This window comes from Hyaena hyaena, unplaced genomic scaffold, assembly GCF_003009895.1.
Source record: "Hyaena hyaena isolate Hyena2069 unplaced genomic scaffold, ASM300989v1 scaffold_84, whole genome shotgun sequence".
NCBI lineage: Eukaryota > Metazoa > Chordata > Mammalia > Carnivora > Hyaenidae > Hyaena > Hyaena hyaena.
The window spans coordinates 1,392,990-1,416,491 of NW_024080716.1; the positions used below are offsets into that span (position 1 = coordinate 1,392,990).

A 23,502-nucleotide genomic window follows, 5' to 3' on the forward strand; every position below is an offset into this window, starting at 1 on the left:
GAGCAGGGGAGGGTTAGAGAGAGAGAGACACACAGAATCTGAAGCAGGGTCCGGGCTCTGAGCTGTCAACACAGATCCTGATGCAGGATTCGAACCCACAAGCCATGAGATCATGACCTGAGCCAAAGTCGGATGGTTAACCGACTGAGCCACCCAAGAATCCCAGCTAATGGTTTTTCTGAACTCTTTAACAGCCTGATATCTAAGTGCTTTAGAGAAATTCTGCAGAGTTGATTAGATTACACTAATTTCCCATTATTTCATTTTGATTGGGTCTTGCTGCAGATATACTTCAGTTTCTTGATGGAGTTGAGACACTCCCAATATAATCCACAGTCACTCTTAACTCTGTCACCTTAAAAGAATAGTTTTATAAGTTTAAATATTTATTATGAGAGAGAATGAGGCAGAGAGAGAGAGAGAATCCCAAGCAGGTTTCACACTGTCAGTACAGAGCCTGACGTGCAGCTCAAACTCACAAACTGTGAGATCATGATTTGAACTGAAATCAAGATTTGGATAGTCAACCAACTGAACCACCCAGGCATCCCTTAAAATATTATGGTTTGTGCATTCAAGCCCCATGTCGGGCTCTGTGCTGACAGCTCAGAGCCTGGAGCCTGCTTCAGATGCTGTGTCTCCCTCTTCCTTTACCCCTCCCCCGCTCACCCTCTCACTCTTTCTCTCTCTCAAAAATAACTAAATAAAATAAAATAAAGAGATCATTTGAACTCACCCTGCTTCTAAATCCTCGGACCATCTCACTTTTTGTTTCCTTGCCTTAAGCTCTAGGCAGACTGTTTGCCTGCTTTCCCCTGGTCTGCTCACGATTCCTGCGAATGTCCTTGTGACAGTGTCTTGCTCTGTACTGGCCTTCTGTGTTTCTGAGCACAGGTGGATGTCAGAACTTGTGATAACTTGGGGTATTTCCATGCAAAATCCGTAGATAGGCAGCTTTATGGTCAGTGACCGCTGCCACATGTTTCCTTTGCAGCCCCTTGGCCAGAACCCTGAGCAGACCCCTTCCAGTACACTTTGGAGGTGCGATGCTTAGAATGCTTTCTCTCTCTCAGACACACCTAATACCCGCACTTGGCCCACTAATTCCTCTTCCTGGACTGTGCGTCTCCACCTGTGCCTCTTCCTGTTCCCACTCAAGGGTCATCATTCTACGTGATGGTTTCTGAGCACAGAGAACTTGTAATATCTCCCCAGTTGAATCTGCTCCTTCGGCACAGGGATAGAGACACTTATTTCCTTTGACTTTATACTCATCAAAAAAGAAAGCCTCTAATGTGTGTGATTTTAGGAAAATCATTTCATATCGTTCAGTTTTCTTATTTGTCAAAACATGGTTTTTCTACTCCAGATTTTGCAAAAGCTAAAAAAGACAAACACACACACACACACAAACAATGAGGTGCTGAAAATCTTGGACAAAGCCAAACGATAACTTGAGAGATTTGCACACAGACTGATATCACTAGAAACTGGAGACTTTTAATTTTGTTTAATTATTATTATTATTATTAAACATGCTTATGTTGCTTCTAGCAGGGAAATCCAGGAGGCAAGACCCTTGAGGAAAGACGTTCTAGCTTGGACGCCGAGATAGACTCGCTGACTAGCATCTTGGCCGACCTTGAGTGCAGCTCCCCCTACAAGCCTCGGCCCCCACAGGTAAGAGTCTTCTGTAAATGTCACCACACTGGCGGCCACAGGGAGTCCACAGTTACTTGAGAGAACATGCTGCGTCTCATGCCCTTCCATCCTGTTTCGATCTCAGAGTCGGCAGTCTATGTTGTCTTTTTATGGAATATCAACTTATATTAGTTGACAGAAAGCTCTTACAGTGAATCCCCTAGTATTTTTTAAGAGAATACAAGATGTTACGAAATATTGTGAAAATTAAATCTCTTCTTTTTATTGCCCTGTTCTTTTTCTGGCTTTTCCTGTGTGGACTCTTTTGTTATAGGTCCGTACAGTCTTCACAAATATGATTTAGCATGGCTATGTGAAGGTTAAGGTGAGGGCTATCTCTTCTGTAAAGAAACCTCTTATGTTGGATGTTGAAGTGGCTTTCATTTTCTGGTTTTTGTTATAAGTAATACTACAAGGGATATGTTCATGTACGTTTTCTTGTTCAAAATATTTTTCAACATCTTCTAAATTTTGTTATTTATTTTTGAGAGAGAGACAGAGACAGAGAGAGGCAGAGAGACAGAGAGAGGCAGAGAGAGAGAGAGGCAGAGAGAGAGAGAGAGAGAGAGAGAGAGAGAATCCCAAGCAGGCTCCATACTGTCAGTGCAGAGCCCAACATGGGGCTCGATCCCACGAACCATGAGATCACGTATGGAGCTGAAATCAAGACCCTTAACCATCTGAGCTACCCAGGCACCCCTCATCTGTATTTTCTTGGGAGCTATTTCTCTGTCTCAGATTCTCCAGGATGGGATTTCTTCATTGAGGAGTACAATCACTTTCTTAACTTTTATTTCCAAAGGTTGTGGTTAGCTTATACTGGCCATCAACAATTTGAAAATAGATATTTCTCCTCAGTCTCATCAGAATTAGTGATAGCAATTAGAATCTGATTTTTAAAAAAATTTTTAATGTTATATTTATTTCTGAGAGAGAGAGACAGTGTGAGGAGAGGAGGGTCAGAGAGAGAGGGAGACACAGAATCTGAAACAGCCTCCAGGCTCTGAGCTAGCTGTCAGCACAGAGCCTGATGCAGGGCTCAAACCCACGAACCGTGAGATCATGACCTGAGCTGAAGTCAGTCGCTTAACTGACTGGGCCACCCAGGCGCCCCTAGAATCTGATTTTTAAGTGCAAATGGAGCCTTGATATTAGCTCTTCTGTGCATTTCTTTGCTTACTTTGGAGCTTGGCAATTTCTCTGCTCCATAGTTTATCATCTACACTTCAAAAGCTGATCTTCCACTGGTGTTGGTCAGCTCACCTCCCTCACACCTTGAGAAGGCAATGGCAAATCTATTTCAGGGCTTCCAAGTCCTAAGAAGACAGCTAGCAGAGCTCTCGGTGCAAACATGGGGTTGGCACTGTCGTCGCTGTTTTTTGACTGGAATGATGTTTGCTTGACTAAGTGACAGCGCATACGGCACTTGGAGTCTCACTCTTGTTCTTGAGCAGCAGTTCCTCTATTCACAGTGGTTTCTTTCATGAGCTAAAGCCCCAGTCCTGTCTCTCCACAGTCAGTCATCTCCACACCTAAGATGGTAGTGCTTTTCTTCTTTACTTCTTTACACGTTCCCATTACCTTTTCCGAACACATAATGGGCCCATCAGCCGTGTGAGGGCACAAGGCAAAAGACAGCAGATCTTAGTTGTTCCTCACCTGTCTTGGCTCTTGGCTCCACCAGGCCTACCAGCAGTAACAATACATTTCATTTCTGTAAAAATGCCCTGAGCAGCAGGTATGTAGTAGGCACTGTGGTCTCTTGGGGGGACCCTTTGGGAGAAAGAAAGTGGGTGGTTAAAAGGGAGAAAAAGAGAACCAAGCTGCCATTTTCCATGAGCCCATGATTGCAGAAGCCAAACTATGGCAGACATGGTAGAAGCACATGAAAGTGGAAGACTTGCACGCTCACCGGGATGGGTGCCATTGGAATGTTGGGGTGCAGACGGCGGGGGGCAGCCTGAGCTGTAAAGCAGGAAGGTCCAGGGTGCATTCAGAGAACTGCAAGCAGCTGGCTGGATGCTGACGAGGCCACTGAAGGCTTGGAGTGGGCTCTCGGACCCAGAGGTTCCCTACTGAGTGTCTGTGGATACGTGTGAAACGCAGATTGACATTTTAGCCTGTTTTGTATAGATAATGGGGGATAGTTGAAGGTTCTCAAGCGGGGGAAGCTAAAATTCATTTTGGATGACAACAACAACAACAACAACAATAACAAAACAACACCATAGGAACAAGAAGAACTTGGGAACGATGCAGGAGGATGAGCCCAGGCCCGATAATGATTCTTCAACAAGCCTTGCTGACTTCATAAGCAAGTTAATGGCCACTGTTTGGTGCTAAACATTTTTCCAGTTCTACCCAGCAAATACCTCAAGCCCAGGTTCTCAGGACAGTGAGACCAGTGACTTTGCACCTGGGCTCATCTATCTTATGCTCACATATTACTATGCCCCACCCTTTTTGTAATAGAACTTTCACTTCATTGTTTTTTTATCTCCTAAATGATGATTCCCTAATATATACTGAAGGGGTTCTGCCCAGAGGTTTCTGCTTAAGATAGCATTCATTCTTTAAGGCTACGCCTGTGCCTGCCACCCATAAATCACTGCATTTTAATGGGTTATTCGGCAGCTACATTTTGTTTGATCCATCTTACCGTGCACACAGACATGCAATCACCGATATTTGGATAGGACTTTACTGATTGTAAAGCACTTTCACATTTTCTCACTTGAGTAAGATACAGATATCTCAACTCCTAGATACAGAGAGTGTGCTTAACTTTTGTAAGTGACCCAACCATGACGTGGCAGGTAAGTGACCTTCTCAGGATATATGACTACAGTGTGGGCAGAGCTGGACCTTGGCTTTTTTGTGTGTTTGGTTTCAAGTTCTAGAATAAGACAGAGAATGCCAGGATTTTTGTTTGTTTGTCATGTTTTTTGCCAACGACAAACTATACGATCAGTCCTATGAGTAACGGTTTCCCTTAAATGTGGGTTTCTCATCAAAAATAAACCATTCAGAAGGTTAAAAATGTTAATAGTGATAACCGTTAAGTGGAGAAATAAGTCTAGAATTAGGAGAAAAACCTACTTTCATTGTGCCTAAAATTAAAGAGTGAGCCTTTCTACCTTTCTTTTTTAAATTATCTTAATTTAGGAAAGCAAGAGTTAATTGGGAGATACATCCCATTTTTCTGAATTATCTTCACTCTGGTGGAACTGAATTAGATGTGTTAGTATTTATTGGTTAACATAATTATATGCTGTGAGAACAATAATCACACACTTAAAATATTAAAAATATGTTCCAAGAGAAGATGATATCTGCAGGAGACTGTGCTGTGTTGTAATTAAAAGGTACTTGGAAAGTCCTAGAAATGCAGACTGTTAATGCCCAACTTTGATGTTTCCATTTTTGATCCGAAGCAAATTGCAAACTCTGTTGAGTCACGTGAATACTTAAAGTAGGCTAATAGGTCTATGATTTCTCATTATTTAAGCATGTGCTGGATGCTTTCTCAAGCCCACCTCTGAATCACCTTTGTAAAGGCTGCTTTGACTCATGGATCTAAGGGAAAATGATGATATATGCGGAATATTTGCCGAGTGAGAGTTCCAAAGGAGCTCTATTCACGTAACTTAAAAAAAAAAAGTCTGAACTTTTAAAAATAGATTTCATGGAGCACTTTCCTCCTTTTTCCAAGTAAATGTTTTGTGCTCTCAGACTCCCCAACTTTAGTTTTGTGTGCTTATTTATCCATTTTTTTAATTTGAGAAATTTGGCTTAATCCTACATATTCATTCATTTACTTAACATTTATTTCGATCCCACTGTAGATTAGGCATTGGAGATACACAGATCAGTATCCTTGCTCTTGTTCTTTGTTCTGGAGTAACTACTAGGCTTACAGAAGAGACAAGCTTATAAACAATTCAAAAGGACACAAAAGGAGGACTTCCTCGTGCTGCTTGCAGTCACCACGTGACTCACCTGATGTTGAAATTGTTAGAAAATCAAAACTAGGGATTTCAGCATTATACTTTATACCCTTCTACTGAAGTGTCCAGGAGGACCTCACAGAGCCGGTAGCAGGTATACTTACTTGGCTGCATATGTCATGGGAAGGGTGTGGGATGCAAGGTACCAGAAAAACAGGAGTGAGGAAGCCAGGGAATGTTGAAAGCGAATGCCTTGCTTGAAGAATGAGTTAGGGACATTGTGACATATAGGGCATGTGGAATGCAAAGGGGAATTGCAGATGAAGAAATCACATGTACTTAATACCTGGGTAGCCCTCTTGATGCCCAAGGACTCATAGTAAGAGGAGGAATGGCGGGGGGCAGGGGGTGGTGTTGGTTAGCAACTTCTGAAACTTCTGGCTACATTGGAATTGGGGGTAATTTTAAAAACAAGTTTTATAATGTCAAAGTACATACATTTGTGACACTGCACAGAGGTATGCAATTATGCTACCTTAGTGTTTGAAACTAAAATTTCTAATCATTTCTAAATGTGTGTATTAGTTTTAGAAGAGCAGGTATGAGAAGATCAGAGGTAGTTAATGTGTAAATCACAGGCCCAGTATGATCATAGAGTATCAGAGCTTAAGTGAGCTTTCGAGGTCATGTAGCCAAACACTTTGCAGAAGGCAAATTTTTCCCCAGACAGGGAAAGAATATTGCTCAATGAGGCTCAGTTAGAGGCAAGATGAATGATTGCCTTTTTCCTGAACCATGGCATAATGGTTCTTTGTGGATAATAGCAACAACCAGGAGACAGTTTGGTTCTTTTTAGCGTCTCAATTAGTTTATTCCACAGTGTCTCTCTTTTGTGATACTTCTCCTAAAAAAAAAAGTGTCATGGAAACATAGCAGAGGAGTAGATAAAGAACATATGTCAAAGCTAAACAGGAAACTTATGACCATGTAGCACCCATCAGTTAGTATCTATCTAGACCCACTCATTGAACATCATTTCATGGTAGAAGTGCAACTACACTAGGGATCAATTGCAATTCTGTCAATTTCTTAAAAGACAAAGGATAAATCATGGACTTGTTTCTTCCTTCTCTTAGCAAAAGCAGAGCTAGAATGTTGGTCTTCTAATTCCTGGTACGAGGCTGCCTCTTCTTCCCACAAGGACTTTGGTAGTGTGTTGGAGCTGGTGCCTACATGACCTGGAAGAATTTTCAGATATTTTATATTCATATTTCATGATAACTTTTGAATCAAGTTGCTTTCACTATCCTCATTCATACCAGTATGAAAATTTTTGGAAAAATTTGGGAAGTAAGGGTAGGGTTGGGCATAGTTTGGTAGCTTAGTCTCCAAATTTGCCAGTAAGGAGACTATTGGCTTCTGAATTCCATGCGGTCACCTCTCTAGAAAGAACTTCACTTACGTGAACTATCACGTCACCAGCCTGAGCTTTCTTTTCTTTATTTCTAAAATGGGCATGGTAACTACAATTACTTCCCTTTTACAGAAATACAATATTGTCGTAGAGCTACAAGGAATAAGATGTTGGCTCAAAGCGACCTTTTCCTCAATTCTTCCCATTTTATTTTTGGATTGTTAGCTTGTGTCTGGAGGTTGCTTTAAAGCCTCAGGTCTTTGAAGATTTGGAGCTTATCCTTTCTGAATGTTGTTTACCCTATAAACGATGTATTTATCTTCCTAATTTAAGGCTTTTAAAAGTTACTATAACATCTTGGTCTATCTGGAAATTGAGTACATAAGTGCTGTTTGGTCACATGGGCACATCTCTAATTACACTACCTGGGCTCCCACACCAAGTTCTTTATATAGAACCCTAATCTATGAGACAACCTGAGAAAGTGTCTCTCTCTCTCTCTCTCTCTCTCTCTCTCTCTCTGTGTGTGTGTGTGTATTGTATGGAAGGTTTCTTTATTAGGAATTCATATGGCTTGAGGGCTTGGAGTCAATGGCATCAGGGCGGAGTCTCATAGAGCCCTGGATCTTCTATTCTCTTGCTCTCCCTGTTCTAACTTGCAGAAGCCATGAACAGCTGCAGGGAAATTAATTAGTAATTAAATGTTTAATATTTCATATATCATTCAGAGCAACCCAAACATGTAGGCCACTGGGAGATGAAAGCCACAGCACGCTGACGCTGTGACGGGGATGCAGGCTATCCCCCGCAGACTGGGACCTTGCTGGGGTTTTATTTGGCTTCCTGAGAATTGAGATCAGCTCTGGGTCTTATGCTGTTTGAAAAAGGGAATAGGTGCCAATAACGTTATCTTCCTTTCCCTATATTCTCCTGGGAAAAATTTAGGAGCGTCTTGTGATTTGTTAGGGAAAACAAACACCATAGTTGTCTATATATCTGTATTGTCTGTTTACTAATAACTTTCTTTGAGAGCTATGCAGAAAGCTGAAGCACTGTAGAAACCTCATATATATAAGAGATGAGTGGGAGTACAATAAAATAAAATGTGTGAAAATGCCATTTGAGAAGAAAAACAGATCTTCATTTGCACTGTCCATGTTTAGAAGATCTGGTTTATTTTGAATTAGTCTGTACCTGCCTGAGAACTTCGACAGTTAAAGAACAATGAGATGGGGGTGGAGGAGTGGTTAGCTGACTCAGAAGGTGCATGCCAAGAGTTTGATGACGGGCAATTAATTTTTAGATTGTATATAATTGCATCTCAATAACATTTATACCTCCTCCTCCTTTTTTTTTTTTTTTTAGAAGGTGATGCTTTTGTTTGTGTCCTTTGTGACAGATGATAATAAAGTTAACTTTTAATCCTTGTTTCAAGTGCCATGAAAACGTAACATTTTTAGAGTGGAAAGTTAGGCGGAAAATATACTTTGGATCACAACTGTACAAAACTGTTGTACAGGAATGTCCATTTCACCTACCCCAGTGTAAGAATGTGTTCCTCATGGGTCCTATAGGTTAGCCCCTCTAAGTAACAGGGGAGGGAGCTAAGCAGGCAACTCCTGCCAGGCACCATAGAGAAGCCAGTCACTGCCTGGGAGTCTGGGGTGCATGAGGGGTTATCTATGGTACCTTGGCCATGGTCCCTGGGGTAGCCTTTAACTGATTTATTGGCCAGACCTTGATGAGTCCTTGGCTCCGAGGTGGTTGTGTTACATTGCACCAAATCACTCAGTCTAGGCCTTGGTTTAAAAAGAAACACACAAAGCTGACTCTTGATTTTCTCCCTTTTCCAACAGCATCCTAGTGGAAATGATTAGGTCTGTGTCCATGCAGAAGCACACATCACATTTGCAAAATTAAAGAGCTTCCTTGCCTGGATTGGTTTCCTGATTTCTTTCTTCCTCTCCCATTGTTTAAATATCTGTTTTGGTGGTGGCCTTGGTCTGAAACCCCATGGGTCTCCCCCACCATTTTTTTTCAATTTAAAAAAGAAAATAAAGAGCAAAATACAAATCCAGCTATATATATATATATATATATATATTTTTTTTTTTTTTTTAACTTAAGATAATTGGACTTTACCATGACCAGTACATTTGAATATTGCGTTTTAGGCATATCTCTGACAAGATATTGTCATTATTTGTCCATTTTGATACCCATTTCTTATATGCTTTATAGCCAAACTAAAGTGTAATCATGATACTGATGAGTGTCTTAGACAGAAGGTTGGAGGTGGTTAATAACCAGTTCTACATGTCACCATTTGTCCCGGTGAGTAACTGGTCTGTCCTCCAACAAAATATCACTCTAGAGTAGAACTGTTAAGGTTCTTCTCACACAGTGGAAAAACTACCAGGAAAGTCATACATTGCTTTTCAGTGACTATGTTAAATACAAATTTAAAACTGTGATTTGTGGTGTTTCATACTTTGAGCATATATATTTTCTTACAAAACTCTAAACTGGAATTTTATCGAAATAAAAGATACCAGTTGGGCACATGCTTGTGTTGAACCAGCAACTCATAGTTTTCATTTCTATGTGCAGACAGGGCCACTTGTGCATTTTGGAAGTTGTCTCGGCTTGGTCGCTGGGTCCTCACCCAAATGTATTCCTAAGCTGTGTGGTCATGCTGGAGTTCAAGGCCATAGAAGGCAATTAGATTGTGTTTTGCTGTGCTGAATCACACGTTACTTCAGTAAAATAAAACAACTAATAACTCCATTCACACAATATGCCTTCCTGAGGTAACATAAAAATATGTCATGCCTTAAGCTTGAACAGCAAAGAAATAGTTGTGAGAAATACCAGACAATGAAGTCCTTGAGGCAGGATTATCTTTTTTTCCTGGCATATAAGAGACAGACAAATTTATATTTACTGAATAAATGAGTAAATGTTGTCATCAAGTAACGATGTAAGCCATCGTTATGGATGTAAGCATCCATACCCTAGAGATCTGTCAGAGAATCCAATCTGGATTTGACATTGGGCTAGTGCAGGGTAAAGGTAGAGCTGCATTCTGAATTCTCCAGAGTGAATATGTATTTACATCAATACAAAATATGTACAACTGAGGCAAATGAGTTTTATTAAGGACAGCTGAATGATGCCTGCTGATTCAGCTAAAATTTCAATACTATACCATTCTCTTATTTGGGGGATAATATAAAAACTAAACATGAAGTTATTTTCTGTATCCTCTACAGAATTGCTGAAAAGAGAAGACTCTTAATTACTCAGTGTTTCCTAATACAAAGATCAATGTGATAAATTCTTTGAATTCAGTGACAGGAGACGAAAGTTACCTGACTGATGAACTGATAGATAGTTCCTTTCTTCAGGAAAAAAAATGCAGAATTGTCATATGACTGACTCTTTTTGCTTGGGCTTCTATGATTCATCTTCTCCTTCCTTTACCACATTGTTTCAGATACCTTTTGACCAATATTTGAAATGTCATAAATAAATGCCAGTGATAAGCCATTTCAAAACTAATTAACTTTCTGAATCTAACTGATGCTTTGTAAGTGAAAATAAGCTTTGAATCTATGTACATATATGTGCCTGTAAACATCCTCAAAATATGTAAACTTTAGACTTTTTAAAAGAGATGGTTTAATTCTAAGTAGATTCTTTGCTTATATTGGTGGTAAACAGTGGCTCCATTAGAGTAACATACTCTTCTGGTATAAATAAAATATAAGATTCAAAGTGGGGTAAAGAGATAGAGTATTTATTTGTCTCTTTTAAGAAATGTGGAATTTCAGAACGCTTGAAGTACTAGTAGCCATATGCACAAGGCCATTACCTGAATCATTTGTGACATGTCTTGAACTCTTTCTTCTTATCTTTTTATTGGACCGCTTATATGAAAATACTGGCAAATGCTGCTTCCTAGATGCTGCTAGATGTGCTAAGCCCCTTAGCAGTAAGGGATCTTCTTGACTCTCTCTGCCACCCAACCTACACAGAGTGATGCTTTATTTCCCAAATGGCCAACTTATGTTCAATTGATTTTCAACCAGGCAGTCAAAGTCAGGAAGCAGTTTTTATAAACAGCATCCTGGATGACATAATATTCTATATAATATTAATTTTAGGGCTCCTTTTCTCATCAGCCATCCCAGCATAGCTAAAAGTTATGACGTTTAACGTTGTTTATGGGGAAATCTATTTTCACAGTCACTTGTAGATCAGACCTCACAACCAGCAAGAGAAGAAAAAAGAGGGAGGATTAGGGTGCTCTGATTTTAGCTATGTTAGAACAAGTTTACTGGAGCACCTTCTGAAGGAAGGGTATGAATGGAGATGTGTCATTCAGGACATCACTTCTTGATCACTATCCATCATATCGGATGAGCAAAAGAGAAGGAAACAATAGGAATTACGGCTGAAGACATGAGAAAAAGACTAAAATGTGTCATGAAAACTGGGACTCAGAGAGAATGGCTTTGTGAGAAGGTAAATCGCATTCAAAAAGGCAGTGGCCATTGTATATGATTTTCCAGGAACTGCTTGGAGTTTCTCTCTCTTATTCATTGATTGGTTTGTTCACTCATTTATTCACTTTTTTCCCTTTTAACCATTGATTCTGAATTGAACATAAAATGTCTGTTGAATTGTTGAAAAATATTAAAGAAGACCTAAGTGAGTGGAGAGACATCCTGTGTTCATTGCTTGGAAGACGTAATATGAAGATGGTATACTCCCCAAACTGTTCTACAAGTTCAGAGCAATCCCTATCACAATTCCAGTTTTCTTCTTTGTAGAAGGTGACAGGCAAAGTCGAAAATACATGTAAAAACTGAAGGGACCAAGAATAGCCAAAATAATCTTGGAAAATAAAAGACTCGCACTTCCCAATTTCGAAACTTAACTACAAAACTATAGAAATCAAGCAGTGTGGTGCTGGCAGATCAACCATTGCTGTAGATCAACGGGCTAGAATCGAGAGTCTAGAAACAACCCCTTACATTTATGGCCTCCTGTTGTTCAACCGGGGGGGCCAAGACATTCATGGGGAAAGAATAGTTTTACAACATATGATGCTGTAACGACTGGATATCCACATGCAAAAGAACAAAGTTGCATCTGTACCTCAGATCACATGCAAAAATTAACTTACATTGCATCAAAGACATAAATGTAAGAGTTAAAACTATAAAATTCTTAGAGAAAACATAGGAGTGATCCTCATGGCCTTGAACTAGTAACACCAAAAGCACACACAATTAAAGAACCAAACTAGACACATTGGACTTCTTCAAACCTAAATACTTGTGTGCCTCAGGAGACACCACCAAGAATGTGGACAAGCAACCCATGAACAGGGAGAATACGTCTGCAAAGCATATGTCTGATATGCCCTATGTTCAGACTCTTACAACTCCAGAAAAAGACAGAGAACCCAATTAAAACACAGATGGTCTGAATAGATATTTCTCTAAAGGTCCAGGAGAAGCTAGCACACATAGGAAAAGATGCTTGATGTCATTAGTCATCTGGGAAATGATCAAATGAACGTACAATGAGATACCGCTTCATACACACTGAGATGGTTGTAAACAAAAAGACAGAGAGCAACACTTGTTGGCAACAGTGTAGTGAAATTGGAACTGACATACATTGCTCGTTGATTGTAAGACAGTGCAGCCACGTTGGGAAAAGTCTAGCAGTTCCTCAAAAGATACGACATAGAGTTATCATGAGACCCAGAAATTTCTATTCCTGTTAGATCCAAGATAAGTTAAACATATATCCACATAAAAACCTGTACATAAGTGTGCATGACAGCAATATTTGTAATAGCCCCAAAGTGGAAACAACTTAAATATCGATCAATTGATGAGTGAATAAACCAAAGGTGGCATATCCATAAAGTTGGATATTATTTAGCCATAAAATAGAATGAAATAACTGATACATACTGTAACTATGGATGGACCTTGAAAGCCTTATGCTATACAAAAGACTTTATATTGTATGATTCCATTTATATGAATAGGCAAATCTATAGACACAGAAAGATTAGTAGTTACTGGTGGCTGGGTGGTGGGGGAGAATAAGGAGTGACTACTAATATGTACAGGAGTTGTTTGGGAATGACTAATATATTCTGGAATTAGGCAATGGTATTGATTTCACAGTCTTTGAATATGTTAAGAACGAGTGATTTTACATTTTTAAAGTAAATTTTATGCTATGTGAATGCTATATCAATTGAAAATATTTTTTAAAAGCTCTGTGTTGAGTAGTATGCCTGGAATATAGATATAAAATTGTTCATGGCCCCTGCCTTAAATAAGCTCACCATCTATTGGGAAAGTACAGACTGACAATTACAGCAGAGAATTTATCCTAGAGAAGAAGCACGTATAGGATATTGCTTCAAGAAGAGGAGGCAGTAGAAGTTGGCCTGGATATCATGGAAGCTGTTTGTGCCTTCTATCCATACTCAGATAGGAATCTCTGCAAGTAGGATCAGACTTCTGAGCAGCTACAGAGAGCACAATAAGGATCACTATTTAGAAGAAAAGCAGTCAGCAATACAATGTAAGGACAATGCCTTTCTAATAGTAAAGGCAATTAAAGTTCAAAGCCGCTTCCCTTAGAAGATGGCAAGTTTGCCTTCATTGGGGGCATTTGAAATGACCCTTTGGCATTGACCAAGTGCATTTTTTAAACTCTCTAAATCTCAGTTATTAATCTTGGTTAATAACATGTCTCAGAGTTGACATGAGAATCGCATGAAGTAATGGATTTGTGTCTAACGTGTGAATTCACTATCTTCCACGTAACACGTATCACTGTTATTCCCCCCACCATCATCATTATCAAATGAATTTTGGCAAGAATTCTGGGAAAGGAATTCAAGCAACAGATGGGAAAAATTGATTTGAGTGATGCTAGTATTTCATGGTACTCGCATTTTTGGTTTCAAGGCTTGGAGTTTTCTGTTCCCTGATATAAAATTTGGAAAGAAGTACAAAAGACCTTGATTCTATTCCAGGTCCTTAAATTGACTATTTCTGTTTCTAAGACAAACTACTCAGCCTCAATAATGGCTTTGTGCTGTTTGGCATAATAGCTAGCACAGATGTGTGATTTATTAGAATTGTTACTGACAAGAATCTCCAGTGACCTTGGAAGATGGCCTTTGTGAATATCAATAGAACTCTGGTTGACACTGGGAAGGGTTATAGGTGAGACAGTGTGAGGGTCAAGCAGAAGACTACTTCCTCTATTTGCAAAGAACATGTCTCTTGAAAAGAGAAACAACTTAGTTAGACGTCTGGAAATAATTATTTAAGATGTCTTAAGAGGTCCAGAATTCTGTGATTGGCCAGGATGTCTAGTGGATAGTTACTACCTCTCTCTGGTTCTGTTTCAGTATTTATCTGTAAATCGGACCTGAGGAATGAGCTGATTTCTTATGGTGATTATAGCTTTGAGTTGCTATGGCCTTTGCCCCTGTATAAAAGGAAAACTATATTGATTTTCCTGTCTGTCCTTTTATTATTTCATTATAGATGATTTTTCTTTAAGATTGAGTTGAAATTGTTGGAAGTCATTATGTACAACCAGAGGGAAGTTTCTGCAAACTGAAGGACAAAGTTCATGTTATTTGCTTTAAGATAATTTTAACCCAAATTCATGGTGTTTGTTCGAGATGATTTGGAACCTGCCTCATAGGCTTTGAGATTATTTGAAAGCCAGGACACTGCTGTCCCCTATTTTTTGTCCAGTCCTTTTGGTTGTTTCTGTGGCTTCTAATACATAGACTGGAAAGCCAGAGCTAGAGCAATAGCCAGTCATGCCCTTTCATCTGACATGTGCATGAATCATCAACATCTGTTTCTGTACATTACACCATAATCCCTCTTGTAATTGAGCAAGGCTCACTTTAAAAACAAAAATCATGACTTATGAACTTGTCACAATTTAATAAGCCTATCATTGGGACCTTGGTATAATGTATTCTCATTATATCTCTTGATTGCACAGAGACTAAAGCATGTAAAACTATGGTTAAGTTACTGTTCTTCAGAATGCCCTGGAGGTCTTTTTAAGCACAGATTGCTGGACTCACATCCCTATCCTCAGATTTCTCCAGTGGGGCTCAAGAATTTGTATTTCAAGAAGTGCCCAGTACAAGGATTTGTATTTCAAGAAGTGCCCCGTAGAATTGTTCTGTGGTCAGGACTACACTTTGGGAACCTTCAAAGCTGCTTGTCAACCAAATGTTTTGTAAACAGCACCTTCTTCCTCCTTCCTTTCATCTCTACAGCTGTATGAAGGCTCCATTCTTGTCAACAACAGACACTAGTCTGATGTTTTCATTTACTGGGGAGGAAACCCTTACTTAGAGAAATGTCTTTCTCTGGTTGGATAGTGAGTTGACAAGATTTTTAGTGTTTTCCTTCATCGAGAATGATCTGCAACTGCAGTTCTTGGACTAAGGATTTAGATTTAGAAAACTAGAATCCTAGTTTCAGATCTGCCAGGTTTGGAAGCATGAATTTCAGTTGTTTTATTTCTGAACCTCCTTTTTCTCACCTATGATATGAATATGTTCTCTGCTTACCATCTATGTTTTTGTGAGTAGCTGATGACATACTGTGCATTGAAATACTTTGTAAATTATGAAATGCTATACAAATATCTTTCAACCTTGTCCCAAGTATCAAATGCAGTGTCTTGCTAAACATAATGCATTTTATGATAATCACATCCTTCCCCCTCTCCTCTAGGGTAAAAACTGACTATTCTAACTTTGTAGGAGGAAGTAGTACAGTATAAACTTACCACTTTTTGCATAGAATTCTTTCATTTCCTTCCTACATTGATTAATCTCCTAATTTGCCTTTAAAATAAGCAATTAGAACTTGTCATTTAACTATTTATGCATCTGAATACATACATGTACGTAAGATGCAGTCACATGTGTATTCACATTATGAAATTTTCTCCTGGTATCCTGGTAAGATACCCTTCAAGTCACATTCATTAAGAATAAAATAAGTGAGTTGCTATTTTGCTTGAATTTAATCTTTCTTCTGACATTTGCAGTGGAAAGAAAACTGAGTTGTGCCAAGAGAAATGGATTCTCCTCCCAGTTCTGCAATTAACAAGTTGTATAAAATAAGTCAGTGACTCTCTCTAAGCCTCAGGTCCCCATTTGTAAATGATGCTAGTTCTTACTCATTCCTTCCACTCTCAGTGCTATGATGTTGCAGTTATATGGCAGCTTTCAAATGATGTCTCTCGTTTTCTTCAGACACTCTGAGAGAGTACGCATGATGACCTGACTCTATTCTAGAAAGATGTTTTCTCTTTCATGCTTGAGGCCTAACTCGTATTCACTTTTGTCTTGATGCAGTGAAGCTCCTCCGTAATCTTCCTTCTAGGATATGGATGGTCCCAACGGAGACCTCTCTAGGTTTCCGAGGGCTCTATTTTTTGTTGGTGTGCTTGGAAATAGAAGAAGTGGATTGTGTTCTTTTTTTTTTTTTGTCTCCTCAGATGGATTTGTTAGGGATGGAGGGTGGCAAGACTTTCATGTTTTAATTAGCTTTTTCCTTCAGTAATGTTCAGAGGATCTCCCTTATCAACATGTAGTAAAAAGTATTAGTTAGTTCTCTGTTGTTGTGCAACAAATTGTTTAAAGACCTAGCAGCTTGGAAAACATATTTTCTGATATTTCTCCGTGGGCCAGAAATCTGGGCACAGCTTAGCTGGACCATCAGTTCTCTTCCAAGTCTGCAATTAGGGTATTGTCCGAGAGTTTATAGTCTCATCTGAGGGCTTGATTGGGGAATGATCTGCTTCTAAGCTCAGGGAGTTATTGCCAGGGTTCAGTTTTACCTGGGTTGTATGACAGAGGGCCTTAGATTTTTAGCTGGCTGTTGGCTGTGGACTATGCTAAGCTCCTCACTGTGTGGACCTCTTCAATATGGTAGCTGGGAAGGCAATAGATAGCGTATGCTCATGAGATGTAAGTTATAATCACTTGTGACCTAATCCTAGAAGTGACACCACATCACATTTACTGCATTTTTTGTTAGAAGTAAGTGATTAAGATCAGACCTCACCCAGCGTGAGGGGATTATGCAAGACTGTAAATACAAAGGAGTGGGGATCATCGGTGGCCGTTTTGGAAACCTGCCTACTGCAGAACAGGGTAAACTTAGATGTATCGTCTGCAGGAATGTAGCACAAATATCAATTTGCTTGTGGAATCTGGTGGATGTGTGAAGGTAAGGGGTGGAGAGAGCAGGTGAGATATCAGGAGAAGAATTCAATCAAGAAAAAATAAGAGGTTATGAAAGTCTCCAACAGATGTAGGAAGAATGTTACACTGTGAGAACATTAAAGCTGGATTGGGTTTGGAGATCTTTGGATCTAACTCATCTCATTTTCTCAAAAAGTCCAAAGTTTATAGAGGGTCACAGTGATGGTAACTGAGCCAAGAATTGGACTAAAGTCCTCAAACCCCTTTCTTCAGATTGTCAGCTTGTTATAATGGAAATATCTCTGAACTGAGAGTAAAGAGATTTGTTGTTGTAACATTTGATTTGCTTGTGAGTAGCTCTGTGACCTTAATCAAGTTACTTCCTTGAGTTATGTTACACAGTCTCCAGGAAGCTGTCATTTGTCATGTATATTTATTTATGCCTCATGAACACATTAGCTCTTGTTTGTGAAAATCCTTTAAAAACTATATAAAATTCTTTATAAGCTCTATATACTTCTTTACCAGCCTTTAGAAAAAAAGCATCTATTTTGCTGAAATTGATGATGTGTAGTTTGAGGCAAGCAAGCACTTCCTTCTGCCACAAAACATGTGTATCCATTCATTGAAATATAGATAATTTTATCTTTTTCTATATCTGTGTAAGTCATCTATTGGTATGTGATGAACTACCCAAAAACATAGTGTTGTTTATTTTACTCATGAATCTCCAACTTTGATAGTGCTCCATGAGGATGGCTTATCTCTGCTCTGGGAAACCAGCTCAGACCACTTGACCTGGGGGTGGAAAATTCACTTTTAGATTAGATGAGTAATGACCAGTGGTTGTTATTGGAAGGTCAGCTGGAGCTGTGCATCTGGGACCACGGTTCCCCTCCATGTGTATCTTTCCACAGGCCAGTGGGGCTTCCTCATAACATGATGGCCAAGTCACAAGAGCAGATGTCCTCCAAGGGGTGGTAGACATGCATGCATTTTTTTTTTTTTTTTTTTTTTACAAATAGTTCATTGTCAAATTAGTTTCCACATAACACCCAGTGCTCATCCCCACAAGTGCCCTCCTCCATTCCCATCCCCCCCCACATCCATCAGTCCTCAGTTTTTGTCAGCATTCAAGAGTCTCTCATGGTTTGCCTCTCTCCCTTTCCCCCACCATTTCCCCCCTTCTTCTCCCCCTTGTTCCTCCGTCAAGTTCCTCCTAATCCTCCTATATGTGCAGACATATGGTATCTGCCCTTCTCTGCCTGACTTATTTCGCTCAGCATAACACCCTCAAGGTCCATCCATGTTGCTACACATGGCCAGGTTTCATTGTTTCTCATTGCCATGTAGTATTCCATGGTATAGATAAACCACATCTTCTGGATCCATTCATCTGTTGATGGACACTTAGGCTCTTTCCATGTTTTGGCTATTGTGGAGAGTGCTGCTATGAACATTGGGGTCCATGTGCTCCTATGCCTCAGCACTTCTGTATCCCTTGGGTACATTCCTAGCAGTGCTATTGCTGGGTCATAGGGGAGTTCTAGTGTTAGTTTCCTGAGGAACCTCCACACTGTTTTCCAGAGGGGCTGTACCAGTTTACATTCCCACCAACAGTGTAGGAGGGTGCCCGTTTCTCCACATCCTTGCCAGCATCTAGAGTTCTCTGATTTGCTCATTTTAGCCACTCTGACTGGCGTGAGGTGGTATCTCAGTGTGGTTTTGATTTGTATTTCCCTGATGAGGAGGGACGCTGAGCATCGTTTCATGTGTCTGTTGGCCATCTGGATGTCCTCTTTGGAGAAGTGTCTGTTCATGTCTTCTGCCCATTTCTTCACTGGGTTGTTTGTTTTTCGGGCGTGTAGTTTGGTGAGTTCCTTATAGATTCTGGATATTAACCCTTTATCTGATATGTCATTTGCAACTATCTTTTCCCATTCCGTGGGTTGCCTATTAATTTTCTGGGTTGTTTCCTTGGCTGTGCAGAAGCTTTTAATCTTGATGAGGTCCCAACAGTTTATTTTTGCTCTTGATTCCCTTGCTTTTGGGGATGTGTCAAGTAAGAAGTTGCTGCGGTGGAGGTCAAGGAGGTTGTTTCCTGCTTTCTCCTCCAGGGTGTTGATAGTTTCCTGTCTCACGTTCAGGTCCTTTATCCATTTTGAGTTGATTTTTGTGCATGGTGTGAGAAAATGATCTAGTTTCATTCTTCTGCATGTTGCTGTCCAGTTCTCCCAACACTATCTGTTAAAAAGGCTGTCTTTTTTCCATTGGATATTCTTTCCTGCTTTGTCAAAGATCAGTTGGCTGTATACTTTTGGGTCCACTTCTGAGTTCTCAATTCTGTTCCATTGGTCTATGTGTCTGTTTTTATGCCAATACCATACTGTCTTGATGATGACAGCTTTGTAGTAGAGGCTAAAGTCTGGGATGGTGATACGTCCCGTTTTGGTTTTATTTTTCAGTATTACTTTGGCTATTCGGGGTCTTTTGTGGTTCCATACAAATTTTTGGATAGTTTGTTCTAGTGTTGAGAAGTATGCTGGTGCAATTTTGATTGGAATTGCATTGAATGTGTAGAGTGCTTTAGGTAGTAATGACATCTTAACTATATTTATTCTTCCTATCCATGAGCATGGAATGTTTTTCCATTTCTTTGTGTCTTCTTCAATTTCCTTCATAAGTTTTCTATAGTTTTCATCATACAGATCTCTTGTATCCTTGGTTAGGTTTATTCCGAGGTATTTTATGGTTTTTTGTGCAATTGTGAATGGGATCAGTTCCTTGATTTCTCTTTCTGTTGCTTCATTGTTGGTGTATAGAAACATGCATGCATTTTTTATGACCAAGATTTAGAAGTCACATATAGTGCCCTCTCCAGTGTACAGTGTTGTTTGAGGCAGTCACGAAGACTTGAGTAAGCTAAAGGACAGCGGACACAGACTCCAGCTTTTATGGGGTTGTGACAAGGTTCTATAAGAACATGTGCGCAAGAGATACTGTTGTGGCCATCTTTAAATACATTCTGCCATTGCATTATATTATATTCTATCATGTCATAGTTTATCATATCATATATCATATCATATCAGAATGGTTTATGTTATATTGGTTTCTATTATTAAGTACTTACTAAGTGCCAGACATGTTTTAAGTTCTGTAAGTCTCTCAGAGTTCACTTAATTCACACAGCAACCCTATGGGTAAGTCATTATTCCCATTTTCACAGAGGAGGAAACCAAAGAACGAATATGTTACAACAGTTGCCTAAGGTCAAACCAGCTGTTAAATTGCAGAGTTCAGATTTGAATACAGTTGATCTAATCCTGGAGCCCCTGCATTTAACCCCTCTGCTTCTGTGTTTTTATCTGTATGAATATTTCATATCATGTCCCTACCATACTCTTACCCACACCTTCTGCAATGCCATCTCCATCTGTCTATTTGAGCAACAATGAGTGGACAGAGATGCAGACTGCTTAGGAAGGAGTCACATGTAGAAGTAGTAATACCTTTGGAAAGGATGGACCTGAGCCTGTCCTTAGGCACTCCAGGGGTTAGTTCTAGGAGTCCCCAAGAAAGGAAACCACATGTCACTGGTTCTGTACAGAGTTTACAGTGGCTGTGATTGTGCCTTTAATTTAAAAAGACTTAATGATGGGGCGCCTGGGTGGCTCAGTCGGTTAAGCTTCCAAGTTCGGCTCAGGTCATGATCTCACAGTTCGTGTGTTTGAGCCCCGCATCAGGCTCTGTGCTGACAGCTCAGAGCTTGGAGCCTGCTTCCGATTCTGTATCTCCCTCTCTCTCTCGCCCTCTCCTGTTCATGCTGCCTCCCTCTCGCAGGAATAAATAGAAACATTAAAAAAATAAAATAAAATAAAAAGACTTAATGGAGTCTAAGGAAATCCAGGGAGAACAGCTAAGTAAGAAGAGGTAGATCAAAAAAAAGAAAATGGGAACTGGGCCAATATTTGAAAGCTGAAGGAGTTGAGCGGTGTCTATTCTTGTCCCACAGAAGTTCCACTCTGGTATCTTACTGGATGATCTGTCTAATAAATTAAATCTTACTTGTTTCTATATTGTTTGTTTGTTTGCTTGTTTGTTTGCTTCTTTTACAAGAGTCCAACTCACAAATTGAAAAACTCACAGTTAGGTTTTGTGTTAGTGAGTGTCTATTTAAAAAATTTATTTATTCATTGAATCCTGTACTTCCATGTAACCAGCAATTGTTAAGCCCCTACTGAATGCAGGGCACTGCAGATTAAAATCAAGGGAGCACAGTTTCTACCTTTGTCCACCCGCAAGGGACTTTTAATGTAGGCAACAGATGACAGGATATATAATAAATACAATGATGAATGAATGAATGAATGAATAAGTTTCTGAATTCACAGAGGAAGGTGCTCAAGTTCCCTTCTGGAGAGGTCAGAGGAGGCTTTTTAGAAGTGGCATTTAAGTCAATATATTAAGGAATTGGAAATAGTTCGGCCTGTTTGGAGCTCAGGGTATGTAGGGCAAGCGTCATGACAGAGGTCTGGCAAAGGCAGGTAGATAGGTTTCTGCAAATACATTGCCTACTTCTGTCTTCCTGTCTGCCTTGTATATACAGTAATGACTCAGTACCAGGAATCTCAGGCTACACTCAACAAACATACATAATATTGCATTCCTCTGTGATTCCCTCTACCTCTGTGTCCTCAGTGCAAACTCCTCAATGCCGGTAACACATCTGAAAACTGTCAAGCTGGGGGCTAGAAAGTCTTATGTCCCATCAGAGTAAAATCAAAGCAGTCCTAAGTCAGTAAGTCCTTTAGCACCAGGCTTCTTTCCTCCAGCATCCCTTCTTCATATGCTGCTAGGCCTATAGCACTATCATGCTGTAGCACTCATGATTTGGAAGTGCTTCACTGCACAAAGCACATTCACATTGTCTCTTGTTTGACTTAGCACTTGTGAATTAGTTGTTAAATCAACTGATACATGACAAAACTGAGGCCCAGAAATGTAATGATTTAATTTCACCAAAACACACGCACACACAGCCTAGAGAATCCAGTGGTTAATTTTGTTTCCTCTGTGTCTAGTACATAAGTGGTCTTCCATTAGCTGGGAACTCTGTTCAAATGAACTCTGAACTGGAAACTAGGTGCATAAAATGGCTAATGGGTGGGATAGCTTTCTATGGGAATATGAACTTGGGGGCTCTGGAGCATTGCTGAATACCATTCTGCCCTTTCTGGAGGCCACAGTGAGACAGCTCTATCCCTAGTGTGAAAACCAGTACCTGTCCACTGTGGGAACCTTTCATGTCATACCTTGGAGCTTTCAGGAAAGACCTAATGACCATTTTGTTGCCTAGAATGGGATTCATGTTGGAAGGGTGAATGGGGTCAGCCTCACCATTCTCCCACTGATGCAGTCATGAGTTCCTGTGGATCAAAGCCAAGCCCATGAGAGAATAAAGGAGAGAATGAAAGAGCTGGAAGGATGGAGGCACCATGGCACAGGAGACAGAGGAAGTAAAATCTCATCAAAGTCTTGCCCCTGACATGTTGCATGATTTTTACCTGGTAATCTACTTCCCTGCTTTTGTGCCAGCATTTCAATTCACAGTGCTGAGGATGTGGACCCCAGGTCCCTCAGGTTCTAATAGAAAATATTCCATGAGGTTTTCAACCTTCAAGCCTGAAGAAGACACATAGCTTGTTCCACCTTAGAGCCCAGTCGGGGGATCGGCGCTACTGGTTCACACTGCCTTTCATGACCTGCTCTGGTAGATGTTCTGAAAGTGTCATATTTCATGAATAGAGGGAACCTGACCTGATGAGTTGGATGAGTTATCATCATGCGGGAATTCAAGTGCTTACTCATTTTTTATCCATGATTTGTTTCATTGTGTTTAAATACTTCCTGCCTTACTTTGCTGCCTTAAATATGGGAATAAGAAGGAAACCCTTGGGTGAAGAAGAGGGAGGGGAAAGACAGAATAGGAGGGGGGCTGTGGGTATAAACATTGCTGGCCACTATGTCTCTTGTCCTAGAACAATCAGGATAGTTTTGATTCAGATCTAAAAAGTGGGAGGAGGAGCAGGGTAGAAACCACAGGAGAGTCATAGCTGAGGTTGATGACAGAGCTGTTTGTA

At 40.0% G+C, this 23,502-nt stretch overlaps 1 protein-coding gene across 7 annotated transcripts in view; it reads left to right on the plus strand.

The window, feature by feature from the left end:
• LOC120233110 (LIM domain containing preferred translocation partner in lipoma) overlaps window positions 1-23,502 on the plus strand; it is a 673,125-nt gene that overhangs the window by 331,074 nt on the left and 318,549 nt on the right. For 6 of the 7 annotated variants that reach the window (XM_039234226.1, XM_039234221.1, XM_039234223.1 and 3 more), the window contains one exon: window positions 1,555-1,680. In XM_039234226.1, the coding sequence (XP_039090157.1) occupies window positions 1,555-1,680 (126 nt within the window). The remainder of the gene's footprint in view (window positions 1-1,554; window positions 1,681-23,502) is intronic. The other variant, XM_039234228.1, reaches the window with a different exon arrangement.